General features: G+C 42.7%; 1 protein-coding gene across 2 annotated transcripts in view; it reads right to left on the minus strand.

Annotated features, from left to right (window-relative positions):
• Window positions 1-18164, minus strand: part of LOC119729305 — a 30943-nt gene extending 12779 nt beyond the window's left edge. For both annotated transcript variants that reach the window (XM_038201926.1, XM_038201925.1), the window contains exons 1-3: window positions 17725-18164; window positions 12776-12904; window positions 10652-10818 (exon numbers count right to left, since the gene is read on the minus strand). In XM_038201926.1, coding sequence (XP_038057854.1) covers window positions 10652-10818; window positions 12776-12904; window positions 17725-17835 — 407 coding nt within the window. In that variant the 5' untranslated portion in view covers window positions 17836-18164. The remainder of the gene's footprint in view (window positions 1-10651; window positions 10819-12775; window positions 12905-17724) is intronic.
• Window positions 18165-21109: the final 2945 nt, after the last annotated feature.

Consider the following 21109-nt stretch of genomic DNA (forward strand, 5'->3'; position numbering starts at 1 on the left):
TTCTCCATCCCGTTCGATTCATTTCGAGAGCTTTTCATTTCAACCGTCAGCTCGTCAAACCATCATCGCCGGACGGTCAGGCTGTCATCGGCCAGGGGATGCCCAGGGACGCAGGCGGAAGTTTTCGTCCCGCTCCGTAAGCACCTCTCCCGCTGTTTATAGCTCCATGATTTAAAGAATTTCCTCAAGGATGTCCCTTTCCTCAACAGGTAGCTCTATTTCAACAGATTTGGCTTTAAATAAGTCATTCTTGATAATAATTTGCAATAACTGGGGTGCTACATAAACACCAAGACGTGGCCTCTCACATAAGACATTTGCACATTTGTGATGGCTAGCGCCCTCTGTCGCATTTTTTACTTCTACAAGGCCATTCCACCAACAGGAAAAAAAGTGTTAGTTTGGCTGGCAGTCACGTCTCCAAATAACCATGGAATTCTACCTCCATGATTTAACATTCACTGACTGGATGAGGCCCACGGGCTAGCCATAATCCGAAAGTCCACCACGATTCCAAGAAGTCAACAGCGAGCAGTGGTCAAACAACGGACAACGCAAGAGCAGCGGAATACCGCATGACCGACTGCCCTCTATCCATAAAGAAAAACACGGCCACACACGAGCATCCCAACATTCAGCAGATAAGTGGCCACCAAGCTTACAGAGCTACCACCTCAATAAACCAATAACGCCTGAACACGGACAAACAAACAGGGTTCCAGGTAGACATCTCATTGTCCGCTTGTGTGTCTAAAAAGGTGAAGTCTATTCATGTCATCATGATGCAACGGGGTGACAGAGAGCTACTTTAAGATAGTTAACACCTCAAACGAAAGAAGCAGTGCTGCCAAATAGTGTTGCACTGTTGAATGTGGCATCTTCAATCAATCAACTCGGTCGTCATTGATGCTGTACACATCTTACCGAGCCCAGGCATTTTCAATTTCCACCAAACAGATCTCCAAATACCTCAAACTATGTTGTTCTCAGAAGAAGAAAAACATTCTCGGGTGAAACACACTTCAAAAGGCAATACTCAACAGAATGCACAATTCAAAAGTAACCAAATTGTACGGTCCGGGTAAAAATTTGAACAGATATTGGTGGAAACGTTTTTTTGGCTTCCCTACGTCGAAAATGTCTACCCACAATTTGCTAGATAATCTTCAGGATTAAACCAAGTGCTATAATCCTTCATGAGGCAGTAATGTTATGACACTTCCCAGACCACATTGGAGGTGGCGATGACAATCAATTCTCCGATTTGACCCCCCTCCTCCCTTTCCTCTATTTGCTCATGATTCTCATTACTCTCACACACCCTCTTAAAGAGACAGTCTAAAGCCTAGACTGATCACTTTAAGCCATGGTTGTTGTCGTGGCCACTTCCTGCTGCTATCATCTTTGAGTTTGACACGCATTCAGTCACTTCTGGGAGGCGGATCTCATCGACAAGTGCTCGGTCAAAAGCGTCTCTTTTTACGATATTTCTTCTTGCTCCATCTTTTGTTTGAACTTTCTGGTCGTGTAACTAAACTTTTTTGAAAGGTGTGTCGGGGGAAGGGTAAATTTATGGACGACCGTTTAACGTGTCATCGTTACACTAGAGGGGGTAATGTCATGCATGCGGGGGCACATCATTGGTGACACGTATTTAAAAATTTGGCACTTTTACATGGTATTATTTCTGTTTCCTAAATTCATCAATCAGTCACATGCCCACTGCATGTTCAAAGTTTGGGAGGCAGGTCAACAGACCACACAAAACAAAGAATATTGTACAACTGTCAACATTTTTTGATAGAAAGTTCACAAAACAGCCGTGAAGATCGGCACCCCAAAATAGCAGTTGACATGGCGACCCCACAGCACGCGACACACGTCACTCCCACCACAGGTTGGGACTTAATCTGGAAATCGCACCTGTTTGGTGGCTGGATTGTGCCAAATTGAGTACACCATAGCGACCCCCGCGTAGTGTCTGATCACCCCTAGCTTCCTGTTTACGACGGCTGGCAGAAACTGAAATCGTTCGCGTTGACAAACCCAGCGCTAAACACAAGTTATAGAGTTAAAAAATGTTCAAAACGATCAGGGAAAGCCCCCTCTATTGGCCGATATCAGAAAGTGAAATGGAAACAATAATGTACTTTTGTTGGATATTGTTATGTACAGATAACCATTATTAGTTTCGATTTCGTAAAACAACAGAATTACTCCTAAATGTACAGCGACAAATGAAAACCTTTTTCTTCTTCTCAACCTTGCACGAAGACAAATCTTGATCCCTACCTACACCACACAAATCCCATCCCTAGCCCTATACCTCCACACAGCTCCATGTCCTGACAATACCGACCACAAACAAGTAACAGACCTAGGCATAAACTAATGTTTAACAGATGCAATCACAACATCATTTTACTGAACCAATTGCGCAAGTCACCCTTGGTAGTCAACAACTTACAATCTAAACTCGATCAGTGATGCCCACTTGTTCGGAAAATTTACCAAATTTAGCCCCATCCTGCTAGAAATTAGGCACACAAGGTGATATGGCAAAATTAATTGCCACTCGCTGAGTCCTGAAACTTCGAAAAGACGGAAATGGCACAGTAAATGACCCTTTTTTTCCTCTTATTTCGTTGGGTGGGGTGGTATTGTGAGGTCACGGCAGTGACCTAGGAAAAGTTCTTTCAATGCAGAACTTTTCCGTGTATCCTCTTCCTTGTTCCGTTTAAAAATTATATTGACGTGAGTGTACGATGTCCAACTGTCATCAGCTGGACGGCTCCATTGGTCAAATGCAGCCAAAATGACTGCATCCAATTTCACAACCATCATATTTCAGACGGTTATTTAACGAGTTCTCTTGCTATCTATTGACAGCAACAAGAACCATGATGTGCAAAGTTAATTCCCTCGTCATTGATGCTGACAAACGGTGCTGCATGTACATGTATGTACAAAGAATAATGTAACAAGGGAAATCCAAATACCAATGGCTTATACCCTCGCCAAACCCGGTCCCCAGACTGTTGACGTCAAGCACACCTGGTCCGAATCCACACGCTTCGTGCAGTACGCGCACACTAACTCACTTCTCAGTAACAGATGACACCCCTGGAACAGTCAAGACAGGTTTTTGGTGTCTCGTCATTCAGCGAGGATTATGGTGGTATCCGTTGGCGCCTTTTGGGACCTTTATCAGCACCAGACTGAGTGTTTCTGCTTTACTTTGTGGTTACAAGGACCTCAAGAGAGAAAAACAAAATCCAAGTGCGATCATTTTCCACGCTGTTCTGCCCAGATCTAGTGATGCAAAATGCCCAGCAATGAGTAGATGGTGACACTTTGCCATTCTAGTTGTATAGAAGGCTACATTTCGGATTCAAAATAAATGTTTAACCCTGTTCTCTTCGGAGCACAAATATGTACCCAAGTCAAGAAATGCCACTATTACTATATGGACACATGTCTTAAACTTGACCTCCCAAAGCACGAATTCCCCGTGGAAATGCTACGTTTATTTTCCGTTGGTATATCAAAATTCCAGCTAGTCTTTAGTTTTACCAGCACATGCGGTTTGTGAATCAAGATCCTCGTGTTGCTGTGTTTGTTTGCATTGATAATGTTCCAACAAAAAGTTTATTTTTCCATCAGTTGTTTTTTTTTGTTTTTGTTTTGCCAGAGCATGTGCCAGTCGCGTCTTATCGGCACGGGGATCTTATCGAGTTCTCAGTTGACAAGATTTCTTTATTAATAAACACATGTCCCCCTCACGGCCATAAATCCCCAAATGAAATCGGATCCGATAAAAAGGTATGCGTGCATTTTTCAATTGTGCATATGTCAATTTGTTATACACATTAGCAGACCTGCAGACAAAGGTGGTGGCATAATTAACATCTCAAAGAACTGTTAGATTTTTTTTTGTTAGAAAATGGTAGGTACATTTCGCAAACTTACTCAAACTAGACATGATTTCATTCGGAGATACAACTTAGTCGTAGTGGTCATGAATTTGTTGTACCTTGACACGCATGCGCGACCGAACCCAAAGTCTGGTGCATTGAGTTCGCAATCGAACGCCTAGAGTTCACGCGGTGAAGTTGAGGCGACGACAATTGGAAATGAGGTGGTGACTTCTTGATGATGTGATTGTCAGTCGAAAGCAGCCTTGCCCTTGAAATTGATATAAATCTCTCCAATGCGTCGTGCACCGTGGAATGATTGTTGAGCAAACTATGGCAAACGCCACATCCGCATATACGCTGATGTTTGATGTCATTGATCGATTATTGTTTGAATCGCCGTACTCCAAGAGAAGGAAATTCAACGTGAAACTTGCCCCGCCCCTGCCAGGATTGCTTTCCTGTCTCGTCAGTCATCCACGCCAAGATTGGTGATTCAATGATACCTGCTCATGTGGGCCGATACCTCGCAAGGGTCTCATGGCCCCGGTGGAGTTAACTTCAGTTGTGACAAAGGTGTGCGGGATACTTTGTCTTAATAGGCCAATGCACCAAAGTGCACCCGATGTTTCTCTGAAATCAAAGATCAAACAAAGTTCGATCCACCATTTGGCAACTCTTGTTCGAATCTCACTTTGATTAAGGTTCAGGAAAATAAACCAATAAATGATGGATCTTCATTGAAAGCATTAGTTTAGCTTTGGGGGGGGGGGGGTGGAAGGGATAAAACCATCTGAAAGTGATGAAAGCAAACGCTACACTGGAGAGGCGTAAACCGCGAGAGAGGGCGCCTTATCTTCTCGCAACGACATCTCATTTGCACTTCCCTAGTTCATGCTTGCTTTTTTTCGTTAATAGAATCTACGTATCTATAAAATGAGGAGAGGTCCTTCTACATCTCTTCTTATTCCACCGTTGAGGGGGTGATAATGCACGGAACCAAGATCGGACCAGAATGACAGACATATGTAGGGTGATTCATCTTTTCTGCGGTCTAGGACCGTGATGCTAAGCAGGTACAGAGTCTTTAAATTAACGAGTTGGTTGTGGTTTTGCAAGCTTATACAACAACCTCTTGTTAAAATATCGACCTCCCTAAACTAAAAGTAGTATTCCGTGAATGTATCGTATAGCTTGGGGACACCGTGTAATAAATTACCCACTGCGCAAAATACCACACGTCAATCAAAGTGTCAGTCAGAATCATTTTGCTTGTCGACCCTTGACCAAAATGCAACCCCTGTCAAGACTAAGGTTGATTAACAATCGTAATTCATTCTTTTGGAAGAAATATTGGGGACCACACATACTCTGCAAGTCTCTATTATACTTTTCTACAACATGTACTTGTAGTGATGACACCGTCACGACACGGTCAACCCGAGTATTGTGTTCTGCGGGAACGAAAGGCAGCGAAATAACGATTTGGCAAAACTATGCCAACTTTCAAATATTACACTTCTGAAACACCGATTTGATGCACATTCCAACACTAGAGGCCGCTAAATGTCAACCCAGGGATGCTGACACTATATCGAAAGATGAAGCACATAACATTCAGTGGAGTGTTTATAGTTTTACATCAAGATCGAACTCATCTTGGTCAGCCGGTGGTTTTTAAAGTTCTCGGATAGCGCTAGTACCCAGTATACGGTGTTTATGCTAAATATATTACGTGAGTGAGTATATAGCGGACCAATAATATTTCGCAAACATTATTAATGCTAAAATTCATCTTTTTTAATAGGCCTAAGTCACAAAACAAACGTCACAGGTTTGTCGTAAGTGGCAGTGTAATCTAACTGATTAAATAACAACACAACTAATGTAAATGTGAGAGATCGCGAACTGAACTTCAAGGAGAAATAGAAAATTAAGAAACACCTTTTTGAGAAAATGCAGCAAACATTATACCTCGCCTGTTACGTTTCAAAGCGGCGGGGGCTCAGGGTAAGTGGACGGGACGTGTCGCCCTCAAGACGGCGTATTAATGATGTGACGCCCCGCAAGGAGCTAACGGGCCCCGCGTGTACTTTCACAGGATCAGTTTCACCCGAGCATCATCATGGCCAAGTTACCAAAACTGAAAAAGGAGGAAAGTTGGCCCACTCCTTTCCATTTGACCCGACTAAATAAACTGCCAAAGCTGAAGTTAGGTGTTCAAACTAGCTATGACAAATTACAGCTGGTTCCACACGCATTCATAAGTCATTTAATTTAAAGCCACCTCAAAATGAGGCCACTTTTTTCAGAGCCTCATCTTCATGAAAAGTTTCGTCAAACTCAATGCAAGCTGCATACTTCTCTCAGGCATTCCCTTGACCTTCTTAAAAAATAAATCAACAGGATCACTTAAACAAGAAGTTTTAACAGTCACTCTGATAGATGTTTGATAACATCAGGTCTCAAGTCAAAAACACGTTGCATGTTACACGCATAAATCAGAGGCTTCCACTGGTTGCGGGTATAAATTTTGGTGAATGAGGTCTGTCCTATTCGATAATTGCGTGTATCAGCCTCAACGGCGGCCGCCATCTTGGATTCGGTCGCCATGACGACGGCCCGTATTACATGACGCCTGACAAAATATCTCGGAGGTGGAGACAGGGTGCTGACAAGCCTGTCTTGGCCGAGGGAGAGGTCAGGAATTCCAATGTTTGTGGAACCCGCCAGCAAGGTGGGGTGAACTTTTTGCTTTTATCTGCAGAAAGATTCATTGGTGGATTATTGGCCCATTTATGTATATTGGGCTAGGCTGTGTTTACCCTAGAGTCTAGGGGCGAAGTTGGAAAAGTAACACCTGCAAAGCTGAACATCCGAGGCTGGGTTACGGTACGGACCAAATCCTCGGTAGTTTCTTTTAATTTCACAATGGTTCGTCATCCCAGGACAGTCGTACATCTCTAGTTCCATGGTCCAACGTTGGGATGCTGAGAGTCTAGCAAGGCGGGCATGAACCAACTATATAGTGGAAGCATGAATCCAACTAGTGGGCCGTGCTGAAAATGCGCTAGATAAATTTACTTAGAAAATGCTTCAAAATACAACTCAAAGTTAAGGGACCTTTATAGCGTATTTGCCAATGTAACGAGATTACAAGCCTTGATAAAATTAAACTTGGTTTATTGTATAACTTGCACAGTAAACAGTACTAGGCCTACACAGTGGAATGGTAGAATTGTTCTGCGAAAAGTGCATGTTCAGGTGAAGCGGCTATCGCCATCGGCTACTGAGTGCACCGGATTACAAATATCCATCATGACAGACGAATCCACCTTAGCAGGAAAAAAGAAACATGAAAAACTAGTCCGTTGAAAAGAGCAGCTGCATAAATCAACGGAATGGGACTCAAACGTACTACCGGTTGTTATCATTACAGTGATTGATATATTGTTGTTAATGGTGTTACATGGAATCTGTCAAAACTCACATACAAAAAAAGTAACTTAAGGATGAATACAATCATGACAAATAGAAGACTTACAACTTGAAATCCACAGCTGCAGACCAAGGTTTTCAAAGTCAGACAGCACCAACGTATATACGAATAACTCGTCTCCGAATTACATCAATAAAACCCAATGGTGCGAAAAGAAAAACTCTTTAACTGTGGGAAACGTTTTAATAGTTCCAACTCATCAAACCTGGCACGATTTCTATAAGGAGTTTCCAAGTCACGACACTGGGACTACATACACCACAACATGAATGTCAAGTGTGGATAGGACAAACATGACCTACAGGTAAACTTGTTACCGGTGTAAATTCCCTCAAATGTGGACAAACAGTGTTTAACCTGAAGACTAACGTCTAATCAAACCACGAGCAAACAAACCGAACATTATCTTATTTCTTAATTGAGTTTGCTCAAACACAAATTCAACAAACTCAATTTGCTAATCATTTTACGACAGGGCAACGACGCCTTCCTGATAACGCCAATATTTGATCGACTTACACCCCCCCCCTCTTCCAAAACTAGCACACCTGACATTATTTGGGGCTGCGGCTTAACGACTGATTTACGGGGGCTGAGCATGACGATGATTAATTGTAACCAAAGCTGGCACTTCTATTGCCCCGGGTTTTCACTCGGGTGTTCTCCATCACAAGGGGGTGAACAGAGGGGTAATCGTCCCAACAATCGACACTACGGTTCCACCTGGCATACCTTTATGAGTAATCCGGTCACCTCAAAAGAGCAAACTTTGAAAACAGAAAAATACTTGTTGACCGATAAAAAAAAACCACAACGTTTTTTTGTTTGACCCAGTAATTAAAGGTAAATGACATGGAGTACAAGGAGGCGCAAGAAGTGCACTGGTTTCGTTTTATCGGTGAGGCGTAAGATCTGACCCCTGACTGTATGTGGTATAGAACACAATAAATAAGAAGTAATTGGAGGTCATTATTTAGTATAATAAATAATAGTAGTTGGTGGACGAGGGTGATGACCGGTCATTGGACAGCGTTAGGGTCATGAGGTCAACTCGCACCCCTGTTATTGATTCCTCTGAGGTATCACAGTACCGATAACTGATAGATACAATATTGATAATGTTGACTGATTGAATTACACTAAATGAAGTAGTGAGCAGGATACTCAGAGATTGTGATAAATGTACTCTGTATACACCTGTCAAGGCTTTAATGCAGACAGATTTAACAAAGGTTGCGCCTTAACAAGCTCGCTCATCCACATGATGTATCTTCGTCAAATACAATTTGCCTAGCTTTTCTCGAGGCTTGGCACAGTAAGACTCTTGCAGCACTATGGTAAAGCAAATCCATAGATTATTGGCAACAATGGTGTATACAACAGTCATAAACAGGCCTATATACCAATAACTTCAAAAGTCAGCGTAAAGCCACATCGCCTTAAAAAAACTACCCTTTTGTTTTGATGTTCTTAAAGTGTGACAACCGTTTCTACACTCTCACTTCATCAACAAACGAAGGTCCACGGGTCCAAGATTTCTGTAAAATCTGTGTGACTATCGAGTTGACTACAGTTTCTTTTGAACAGACTGGGAAACAAGTCTAGCTCTCAAAATGTGGGGAAACACTTTCATCTCGACGGATGAGTCATCAGAGCGGTATCCCCGCGCTGACAGACCGACACACCGCCGGGAAAATAAACGAGCCACACCGCCGGGGAGCCCGAGACGACTAGAAACCAACAACCCGCCTAAAGGGCTCGATGTGTGTGTGGAGAATCCAGTACTAATTACGTCTCCGGGGAAAGAAGAAAGAAGAGAGCGAGTCTCGAGCTGAACTCTACCCGGCTTGACTGCTCAGGCTGCTGGGGGTTCTCGCACCGGTATACGCTGAAATCCCTTGGGGCGTTAAAAGGGAACTTCAACCGGTGAATCATCGGTCAGTTATGATGCGGACTGCTGTACATACAAGACCATGATGTCATAACTGGCTTGTAAAACATTATTACTGCAGGGGGTCGAGGTCTGACGCCCTGAATGCGATCACATGGGCAAACGAATGAATGATGCAGATGATTTAGAGGCATCGTAAAATATCCATTCAGGCTTAATTTATCCACTGATTTATTGATTAACAGCTCTCAATCTAGCCAACATGACTCTCGCTGTTGTCAAGCACATGCGAGACTTCAAAACATTATCTTAATAATAATATCATCCTCTTCGAATTTTCAGATATTGAAAACGATTATTACATTTCGCCTACGCATTCTGGTGGTGGTACCTATTGTAGATTAATTTTGAATGCTTTGTAAGCTTATTCAATATTCCATACTTCCAATTTCCTGACGGCCATTCCGTTTCCATTATTTTCCTCTCTCCCTCGTGTACAATAATATGAAAGGTAAACGACCTAGCGGCTAGCATGCAGACGGGTAAGTCAGGCAAGCGGAACAGGTTGAGTGATATGATCAGACGTGACGGGCCTCTACTCGACAGCAGCTTGGCACATAATTGCTTTGGCAGTCGCCTGTCCAATCAAAGAGTCAGGGTTTTTTATATTTCAAACAAAAATTGAGGTTCCTTTGGTTGTCATGTCAGGAAACCGACTATTATACCACGCCCGCGTGCACTGGCCTAGGAGTGGAAATGGTACCTGCCTGCAATATGACTGTATAGACCCTGGCTTAATCGTATCATGACTGTGCAGAGAAATTGCCACCAAAACCATATTTCCATAAAGAAATCATCTTTTGTTGTTTTAGAAATTATTGTGAACATACATTTTTTAACATCACTCTCAGGGAAATGATCTTCTACCGTTCTCAGTGGTTGGCAGTATATCATTTCCTGACGTAACACTAAACCAAAGGTCAAAATTCCACGACGTTTTATTTTTTGTTGGACCCTGAAAATAACACTTGGATATGTCTTGGGGCGTTTTCGTAAGTGCCAGCATCGTGACAACCTGTTGTCTTTAAGAAGAGATCGTTCGCTCGTGTGGGCGAAACATCGAAACTTTCCCCTAGGGATTACAAAAATTGAAACGCGTGGGAAATACTTTGCGTTTGGTTCGACATTTTTGTAAGATGACGGCGTCAGATACCTCAAAATAACTTACTATGAAAACTGGACAGTACTTGCTGAAAATTAAGCAATTTCCATGACTCTCGTGTGATGGGTGGCGATGACAGTTTTAACCCGTCTACAATCACAAATAAAACAATTAGAATGACGTACCTATGAACCACTCCCCGCTCGTGTAGATGATGCAAAGCCGAGACGAGTTGACGGACGAACGGACGAGCCACGGCTTCGGTGAGTCGGCCCTCCCGCTGCCCTCGCACCAAGGACAGAAGATCTCCTCCGCCAGCATACTCTGTCACGAGGCAGTACAGGGAACTAGACTTTAAAAAATATGAAAAAAAAGTGCACCAACATTAATGTTTTAACGTCTTCATAAACAATGTACAATGCGCCCCCTTGCGATGAGTTTAGTACAACTCCCGTCAGAGATGGCATGTACGTACTCAGTAGACATCAAGGCTCTATATGTTACCATGCCCGTGACTGGGCAGCTGACACGAATACCAGCGAAATGATACAAGACCTGTTGCGTAACCAAAAACTGTAGAGCGCCCCAACAGGTCACACACGGTGCAAATAGGCTGATACCTAATTATGTTCAGGACGTATACTTGGGGTTGTAAATACTAATGCGGGATTTATTGATAAACGTTGACTCCAAATACATAATACTGGTTAACCATAGCTTTTTGGGTACTTTGTTTTGGTGCAACTTTTAAAAAACTACATCACTTCTCAGCGGCAATGACCCGTGTTTAAAGCATCCCACTGAAACCAACCCAAGTCGTCGGCTGATCGACATATTGTGCAAGGATTACGTTGACATGAATGACGATCTTTGTTTAACAATCCAATTGTATTGTGTTACGTGAACATATATTAAAGATGTCTAAAAATCCAACATAAATCCTCCAAGTGTTATTCAAGGGCGGAGGCCCGCAACTAACTGTATTGGCAGCTTTCTGTGAAGTGGTATCAAGGGAATGTCAAAAGGTCACGCCATAAAGGTCAGAGGCCACGGCTTTGTACTTATCGTCCGCGTACACTAAGGACCAGTTCCGGTATAATTTTATCTCCCGTGATACCTTGTTTACACTTCTTGAATAAAAAGGTTTCTTTCTGGAACCTGAGAGGAAACGAAAGTGTAATGAACAGAATAAGGAAATCCGCAGAGTGACAATTGACAATTGAGGAAGTAATAGACATATAAATACAGGCGAGGACGCAACGCAAATCTCTGGGCAGCACATTTCCTGCGAAGGTTGTTTTTTCCACCATTGTCACTTTTGACCGATTTCCAAAAAAGAAGGTTGAAAAAATCCCACTCTTTTCCGATGCGCATCGAAGTTCCCAGTTTATGGACGACAATGACTCGTATGCCAACCAATAATTGTAAAGATGGTTGATATACACATATCCATCCCAAAGGAGCTCTTCCTTGTCCCCTCAAAATTGACAGTTTGCCACGGGTCAAGTTCTACCAACGTTTACTACTAAAACTTTATCCTCGTTGCTATTAAACGTGTCACTGGGGTCACAATAAAACTTAACAGCCGAAACGCCATCTAGCGGCATGATCCGTCCAAGTTGCTAGTGACCCTTGGCGACCCGTAGCTACCAGAATGCAATCAAATGTTGGCTTATGGACATGGCTGGTAAGCATATGTATCAAAACAGAAAGTGACAGGCATTGCTGTTGAAAACGGGATGACAGTCGAGGGGCCGGGAGGTGGTTGGGTTGGTAACATACCTGTCACACCAGGAGCTATTGACAATCTGATGCAATGCATACGTGCACCAGATGAGGAATGATTGGGATGACATTATAGGAATGGCACTGATTGAGGCCCGGTGGTGTGGTATAATGAGGGATACAAGCATTATATTCCAATATAGAGAGCAACTGTCCTCAACATGGTACATGTATGGATCAGCAAGAACCAGCACTACGACAACTTTCGAAGATTCTCCTAACCCCATACATCGCAGGACACATCGAACCTCCTAAATAAACTTATGCAGCATGTCAAACACACAATTCCTAAACGTGCTTGATTTTTGTTTTCAAATTCTAGCTTACTTGGTATTGTCAGCGAATTCAGCCTGTCCAATCAGAGAAGAGTATCTTGCTTTTCACTGTACCATTGTGATAACATAGGAATGCATCTCAGCATAGAGAGAGGATGATCTCAGTGTAACAATAATTGTAATTTGTAAGAAACGGATTTCAATTGGCTTTCGGGTCATGAATGTTCATCAGGGATGATATATTCTTACCGATATAGTCTCGTAGAGCCGAACCACATTAGGGTGTCTTAGCTGGGCCAAGATACGGGCCTCGCGGTACAGATTGTCCCGTACGTAGTCCTCACGGATCTTGCTCCTGTCAATCACTTTGATTGCTACCTGAGGCAGGGAGGGGAGGACAGAGACAGATAGGATGATTGGAGGGAAACGAAACAGAAAGTTACTTTATTAGCATGCAATTGAGGGTTAGGGAGTCACGTGTGGGTAATAATGTGGGCCAACCGGGTCCACATTCCAATCGACGGGTGGCGGTATATATTAAAAATGACGACACCCCAAAAATCTGTCAAAAGGTGTCTAAACTTCTTCAATAATGATGAATAATGTGTGCGCTCCATGACATGTCACGAACAATTATATACTCGGACAAAAACTATCATACTCGGACAAGACTGCGTCTATGATGCATTTTGTTATTAGTGGACGGGATGGCTAGGGTAGCCTCCTCTTTCTTAGATGTTGTCTCTCGACATAAATCTAACACTGATGTATGGTCACTCGTTACCAACGAGCTGAAATCTTCGTTTACGACACAGAGATTGATGGCAATATGAACGATTAATAGCGGATGCTCGTGTTTGTCGAGCGTGAGTGATTATAAACACAGAGGCAATGTAGCATTGATCTAAAAACAAAACCATAATCTCAAAAACACCCTGGTGACCAAACATAAGCCTCAGCTTTCGATACACCAAATGCAAGACTATCGTCTATGCACACGCACATGATCCTAACACAGGACGCATGATCAAAGGAACGTTTATAAACATTATGATTACATAAACGGTATATGGCAGAGATGACGTAAATGAAAGCTGGTAACACGTACCAAGTTCAGTTATTACATGCCCGCTTCCTCGTGAACCTTTCTATCCAAATTTCGACCAGGAATTTTTGAGAGAAATGCAGGTTTTTACATCATTTTGTTGCCGTTTTTAAAGCCTGACTTTATGGCAGAAGCACAGCCGTTTTGTTCGTGAGAGCGACGTGCCTCAGAGAGCGCAAATGGCACGTGCCACTCACATACCGACAGTCAAAGCCCGTGCAATAAAAAAGACGTCACCCCGTACTCGCGTGCCTCGTAAAGAATAACTGTTTACACCGAGGAGGGATGATGGATGCGCGCGGAGGTCATAGGTCACGCGGGAGAAGGGGGACACGCCCCGTGCCTGTCAATCACTACATGGTATCATCGCATCTCGATCATTAAATATCTTATTTACTTTTCAGTTTAGTTATACACGATCGGGTATGGGAAAGGAAATACGACTTTCGCGAAAATCAAAGTACGACCTAATTCTAAAATACTGAACGTGCCAAGCGCCAACCCCTCCTATTCAAGGGATGGTTTCCACATTTTAATGGGGTTGTTTTTGTTTTCCTAAGTCGGGCCCATGTTGGTGTTCTTTCGTCTATTTTGTATCTTAAATAAGTTACTCTCTCACCCCGTGTGATAAGACATGTAAATCAACCTGAGAGACGCTTTGCTGCAGGGAAACAATCTGCAAAATGCATCGGTATTTCTCTCATAGTTTCTGAAGAGTCAAAACCACAGACCTTGGACAATAAAGTAAAGCAGGACGAGACGTTCATGTTATGTTGTGTAAGTTTATTCGGGACCAATATCCAATCAATGAAGTAATTTTGCCTGATGCATATTCCTTTTGATTTTCTATTTGAATTCACGCCTCCGTTTTGTGTCCTTTGCTGATTTCTATCCACGATAAAGCTTTGATATGATTCTGCACACATGTATTGAAAATGCCACCCAATGCAAGTATCATCTCGATTCTCGGCAATCAATCTAAAATCTCCTTACTTGGATGTGTCTGGAGATAAGAATCGCTTTCCCCAAAAAAGTCTGTGCAAAACATCTTATCTAGCGAGCCATCCGTTGCCCTGTGTCCCTCCCCCGCGCATAGCTCCGGGGTCGACCGCGAGGTCAAGACGGTACACCTTCTTACACAAATTCCGAAGCTCCCTTGTCCTTGTCGACTTCCGATTATAAACAAAAGTCCCCACAACTCCATACATGGTAAAATCAGCTGCGATGTTTAGAGTCGACCATATGTACCGAGCACCCGTTTTCAAAACCCAAGGCCCCGTTAGAACGATTCACTTTCGATTGTGAAATCATCAAGCTACCAAAAAAGATGGGATATTAAATACTCCGGAAAAAAATGTCTACTTATAAGGCACCGACTAGCGGACTGACAGGGCTCCGGTCCCTAGATCCAGGGCTGGAAAACTGCCTTTTGGAGTCTGGTTCCACCACCGTCGATTTATTATCGTCAAAATTAGGACACAGGCCCGCTGTAAAACTATGACATTCAAAAAACATTTTCGGCGCATTGTCTATGTAGGCCTACTTTCTGCTGGAAATCAAATGCATGTGTGTCGCAAAATTACTTAATAGAATGTCACTTATAAACTACCTAAGTGTGCAGCCTAACTGCGTCTGATTCCTTTTCAATGTGTTTACCGAGTCTACCAAATTGTTATCAAGACTGTAATCATATCTGCGTTTTGCACTACCTACGAAAGTGCAATGAATTGTTTTCTTGATTGCGAGGAGTAGAGGATGAGACCATCGAATGACGCCACGTTGTATTTTAACATCTGCAACGAAAGCCATTTTCTTGTTGTGAACAACTCGGCACATAATTGAGAAACCATGAAGTGTAATATCCATGGAAACAGTGGCACGGATTTTTATATCTCAGACATTTCTGCGGTGGCCCGCCCCTCGTTTCCTCAAACCCAAATTCTCACATGCAAACAGTTTGAGGTTGGTTCCTGCATGATCATCGCACTGAAGCGAGTAGCAAAGGAAGTGCAGCGAACTTCTCAATCAAGGACATAAAAATAGCAATTTTCATATCTCAAGAAACTTTACAGTGCAAATATGTAGATGTACCTGTATATCAAAACCTGAGTTACCTCAATTTATTGCTGTCTGCCTGTCCATAGCTCAATTGTCTGTCTTAAATTAAGAAGTTGGATTGCAATTTTGTCCGTGGTATGGTTTTGCAGTAGCATCAAGTTCGTGCATCTCTTTTTTTTTACTTGTACATGGGTTTTTGAGAGAGACCTTTTACGTTTCGTGTACCATTTCGTCTTTGATAAATATACCTCCAGTTGATCTTCATTACATGAACAGACCAAATCTTAATGGTATTTGAATGAGTAAGATTTGAGGCTTTGCATGGTGAAGATGCTAAATAATGCAAGGTTTGCGGAAAAAAACCCTGTACGAATAATTTCTCAACTAAGAGAATGGTTCTGAAAAGAACCAGATGTATAAACTCGACGTTTCGGTCAGAATGCTCTGACCGTCTTCAGGAGAGTGCCTAAAAAAATCGAAATCGATGAAGTGTGAAGTTGCATCCTATGTGGATGCCAAGTAGCTGGGATTCTAGAGCAAGCTTGGTGCCCACTGAAGTGGAACAGTAGCGATGCAGTCCCAAGGTATTTGAATGCCCCAATTTCAAACTAGCCAATTATTAAATCAATCAGAATTTTTAATATGCGTAAAAAATCTTTTGGATGACTCACGACTTGGTCCAACATAACCAAGTACCCCATTCATGTACCACATAATGACTCTTCCGGGACAGACACGATAAATCTCTTCAATTGCTTAAATTTTCAAAAGCCTTGCAACAAATCTTGCAATTCCAGTCCGGCCTGATAACACTTTCCTTTTCCCCAAACCCGAGTTTGAAAATGGTACAACTGTCTTCTGCCAGATTGTTCAAGTGGTGTTCCATATTTCCTTAAATGGTCACGAAATAAGTAGTTCAGGGACATCCGAGTGAAGGTATTCGAGAAAGTTTATAATCTTGCCACGTGGGAGAAAAATTAAGGTTTTAACCCCGGGGTCACGCACCCTCTGTTCAGTGTTTCCCCAACACGCGACCAGACATTTGGACTACGCTGCTGTTTCATGTTTACTTTAGAGTGCAAGACATCTCGAAGTTGCCCTTAAGTTTTCTTCTTTCTTTCTCATCTTAGATTAATGAGTTTTTGTATCCTTACAGTTAAGGAAAGATTGTCTTGATATGTAAGGGCAGTTTATACGTTTCAGTTCAATCATTAAATATTCTAGAGAAAACTGACACACATTCTGAAGCTTTAGTTTAGTTTCCCCCTCATTCTCAAAACCTTAAATAGTTTCTTGACAGTCTTCTCTTGAGAGGTTTCTGCAGACTACAGTGACAATGAAGCCTAAGAGGGTTTTTTGGTTAATTACCAGAAATGTTGTAAACGCCTGTATCATTTGCTGCGGAGACAGATTTCGAAAATATTTATAGTTGGCATGGTCCAGGCTAAAAAGTAAAAAGTATGATGTCAAATACCCTGGGTGGTCCATAGAAAGTCACTGTCGATAGCGTCTTGTTAATGTGTTTTTGTTGCTCCTGTTTGTTTTTGTGAGCGTCATCTAACTCGACATAAATTGTCCCGTGAGGTACGATTTGAAGGATCACTGATGGGGAACTTTTTTTTTTGCTTGAATGTTCTTGAGATTGTACAAAAGATGTACTTTATCGTACAGCAGCATATTGGTAATCTATATGAGGCAAACTTTGGGTTTGATAATTCACGGCAATTTGCATGCATTTGTTATACCGAAGAGGTTATTTTTTTTTCAAAAGGTACTGCAATTGTTCGAAATATTATACAAAAACTAAGAGGCACGATTCTCTACCGGTAGGCGCCATCTTGGTTGAGGTAAAATAAATTGATTTGAATTGACACAAACACTTTTTCAGCAGTACGAGGCCACTTGGGGGTAAACAAACATATAACATTGTGTCTAAATCCTCGTGGTATGAGATTAGAGCTTAGGCCTCGTGTTGTGATGCAAAAGTGCTGAACCGAAGCGGCTACTTCCAACACCCGTGGCTTGGTATACCGACCTTCGTTTTTGTGATACTGTGAGTGGCGAGCTCCACCACGGCAAAGTTGCCTTTTCCCAGGGTCCTGTCGTTGATGATGTACCGTCCAACGTAGCGGAGCCTCCCGGGCATGTTGGTCCCTAACCGTCGGTCGAAAATCACTTTCCGGACGTAGGCCTACTCGCGTTAGATGCTTCGAAAAAGATACCACCGTGCGTTCACCGGTCAAAATATCCCCGCTACCTGGTTGTTTTTCCTCCGTTACCAAACGACGTCACCTACTTCAGTCATTCGCGCCTAAGCCGGTGTTAAAATACTGCTTAGGCGAGTGTGCATAATTGTACACATTATCGGATGGTAGGGTAGCCTTTGTATCGGCTTTAAAGAAGATTACATCGACACAATCAAATTGACAAGAAGGATTTAGGAAACTTTTATCAAGGGGATTTTTTCACGGAGAATGGATACATACATATACATACAACAACGCGGAACGCGTATGCATGCAGCGCGCGATCGTATTGGATTAGAACCACATGGAACAATGTTGCGACGCACAGGAGGGATACGCGTTTGCGTATATATGCGCGATACACTACTTAAAAGTCGACTCATTTGTTTTTGTACGTGATCCGATCCGAGTTGCAAACCAACGAAACTGTTGAATGAATGATTGGATATAATTCTTCAAACCACCGTGGCCCTCATGTGGCGAATGCAAAGTATCTGGTATTATTAGCGACACCCCCTTCTCTGAATTCATATTACGTCATTATGATATGTGAAAAGTGCGAACACCTCATGAATTAATAAATACGCCCAAATGGACATCAAACGAAAAAGATCTCGTTAGGACGGACTTTAGGCCTCATGGGGTTTTCCTGAGGTCCAAGTCAAGCAGCGATCCCTTCAGACAAACGTGCAGTACGGCCATACGTCTAGCTCTTTATTTCTGTGATGAATTAAGGTGTGGAGGCAATAAATAAAAGTGACTGACATCACGCGTCAACTCCAGGGAACACGAAGATCAATCTATCACCCTAGCGGTTGACGAATGCCCTCCTAAAAAGGAAACAATGGTGCCGACAGGACACCGTATCTCCTCGACAAGATTTCCTCTCAATATTGGCAATCCGCCAATCTAGTAAAGAGCGCACTGTGAGTGATATACAGCTCAAGGGGACAAACAAATCGCGCGCAAAAGTACACAACATGTAGAAGTCTTCCTCTAAACGCACGTGACGACATTCGAAGGGTCTACGCTCTCTTGTAATCGGCACAGAACTTGGGATAATTCGTACTTTCGATTTCAGGGGGACTGGACCGGTGATGATGAAACCGCCTCGTGCCGGTGTCGCGCCCCGTCGTGGGTGCCCCGTGGGGCCTAGTGGTGGCACGAGACAGTGTTTATTGTTTTAGACAAGGGGGTTTGGACTGGAATCTGCAAGGCAGACGCAATAATTGTCAGAGCGAGAAAGGGTGATTGATAAATTGCGATGATCTGCCTACAGATCACACTGCATATCAAAAGTACTAAAAACAATCAGTCACTTTATGTTTTGATGCTGGCCTCTGTCCATTGTCCCTGACGTCACAACGTCCGACAGACGCAGTGTAATGGCCACCACTGCCTTGTACCTTTAAAGTTTTAACTGCGGCAGAAATTAAAATAACTCGCGTAATAGCAAAGACTAAACGAAACGAAACATAAAAAGGCAGTTTGGGCGAAAGCATCCCTATAGTACCAATCACTGTGGCTTGTTTATCCGAAGGCAAAATGTTCTCTGATGCCCTCGTCATCATACAGAAAACAGGTGCACGGATCACACCGAATGTTTTACCAAGTATGAAATAAATACCATTGTGCAGTTTGTTTTTACCAATCAATGCAACATCGTTTGTGTTTATTTACCATTCTGATATGCGCGCCATCTATCGACAGTTCATAATCAAGAGACATGATCAACTATTCTAAACTGGTCACGTCCGACCGACTGTGACAGTCCCAACCAATCAAATCAGTGTCAGGGACGACATGGACCAATCAAAGTCTTGACGTGTTTGACAAGGGCAAGATCGAAACTGCCACTCTTGATTAAGGACAGGCCATGTTGATCTTGTACAAGTAATTAAAGACCCCTGTGTATGCATGTAATCACATCGTTGAGTTGTCATAAACTGTTAGAGTACACAGTCCATTCGCCGAGTAATATCCAAGAGTGACAAGTCCGCTGGTGTCAGGAAGCCGGGCACCAGGTGAAAGGGAAATAAAGGGAAACTTTGATGCGTGGGCCAAACATTCCAAAATTATCTGCCTGTGTATAAATAAATAAATAAATAAATACAATCCTGATCAAGCAATTTGTGCCGGCACGGCAGCGTTTGTGCACTTGATTGAACAGCTCTTACTCAATCACCAGCCAGGGAGGGAGGTATAACGTCGCTTGTTTGCATTTCATCTTGCATGAGGATCACTATTGAAAGAAATTTATATTATGCAACCAAACTAATACTAAGGGAATAAATGTGTGCTCCAGAGGTTTTTATCACTCTGTTTAATACCACTTAGAGTCTGGGTGCTGATAATTACCCGAGCCGGAGGCGAGGGTAATTATCAGCACCCAGACTCTAAGTGGTATTAAACAGAGTGATAAATACCGACGGAGTACATATTTATTCCCATTCATAAATACCTTTTCGGTAAAAAAAAATCGTATAATTCGTTCAAAACATCCCGATTTTGTTCAACAAATTCACTTTATGCTTTTTGAATCATCCCTCCTGCAAAATAATGGAGTGTTCAGCTGGCGAGTAAGATGAAAACAACCCTTTTATGGAGATTGACGCGCGCGTATCATGTTCTATGCGATGTCGCGCAGAACGCACCTGGCGCGTTGCGTTTTGAATTTAGAACTATAAAATTCTAACTCCCTGGTAGTGTTGCGCATGCCTACGTGAGGATTGTGAACGTTCAACCAATTAAACGATAAGAGGCACTGGATTTTTAGGAGTCCACATTTTATTGTGACACTGGAAAAGTGTTTAAGACCAGCTAGCCATGTCTTTATCATCCGTTTAATACCGGCCACGTGACGGGCTCTCGACCAATAGGAATGGCTAAACTGTCTTAGGTATTTATGAATGCATATTAAAAGAAACACATGAAAGTGAAAGTGGTTGACACTTGAGAAACAATTCGAAGTAGGACCAAGACTATTCATTAATTCCATTCAGTCATTTAAGACTACAAGTTACATTCATGTACAACCACAAATTGTTCCTACGCCGCATATGAGCTGAGTGCAAGGTCAGTGACCAAATTGACAGGAGGCCAGTCTACATGCGAAGAGATCGCCCTAGGAAGCTTTTGTGGAAGTGTTACCAGACCTGGCGATGGCATGCAGCA

The sequence above is a fragment of the Patiria miniata genome, unplaced genomic scaffold (assembly GCF_015706575.1).
Source record: "Patiria miniata isolate m_02_andy unplaced genomic scaffold, ASM1570657v1 HiC_scaffold_20, whole genome shotgun sequence".
Classification (NCBI taxonomy): domain Eukaryota; kingdom Metazoa; phylum Echinodermata; class Asteroidea; order Valvatida; family Asterinidae; genus Patiria; species Patiria miniata.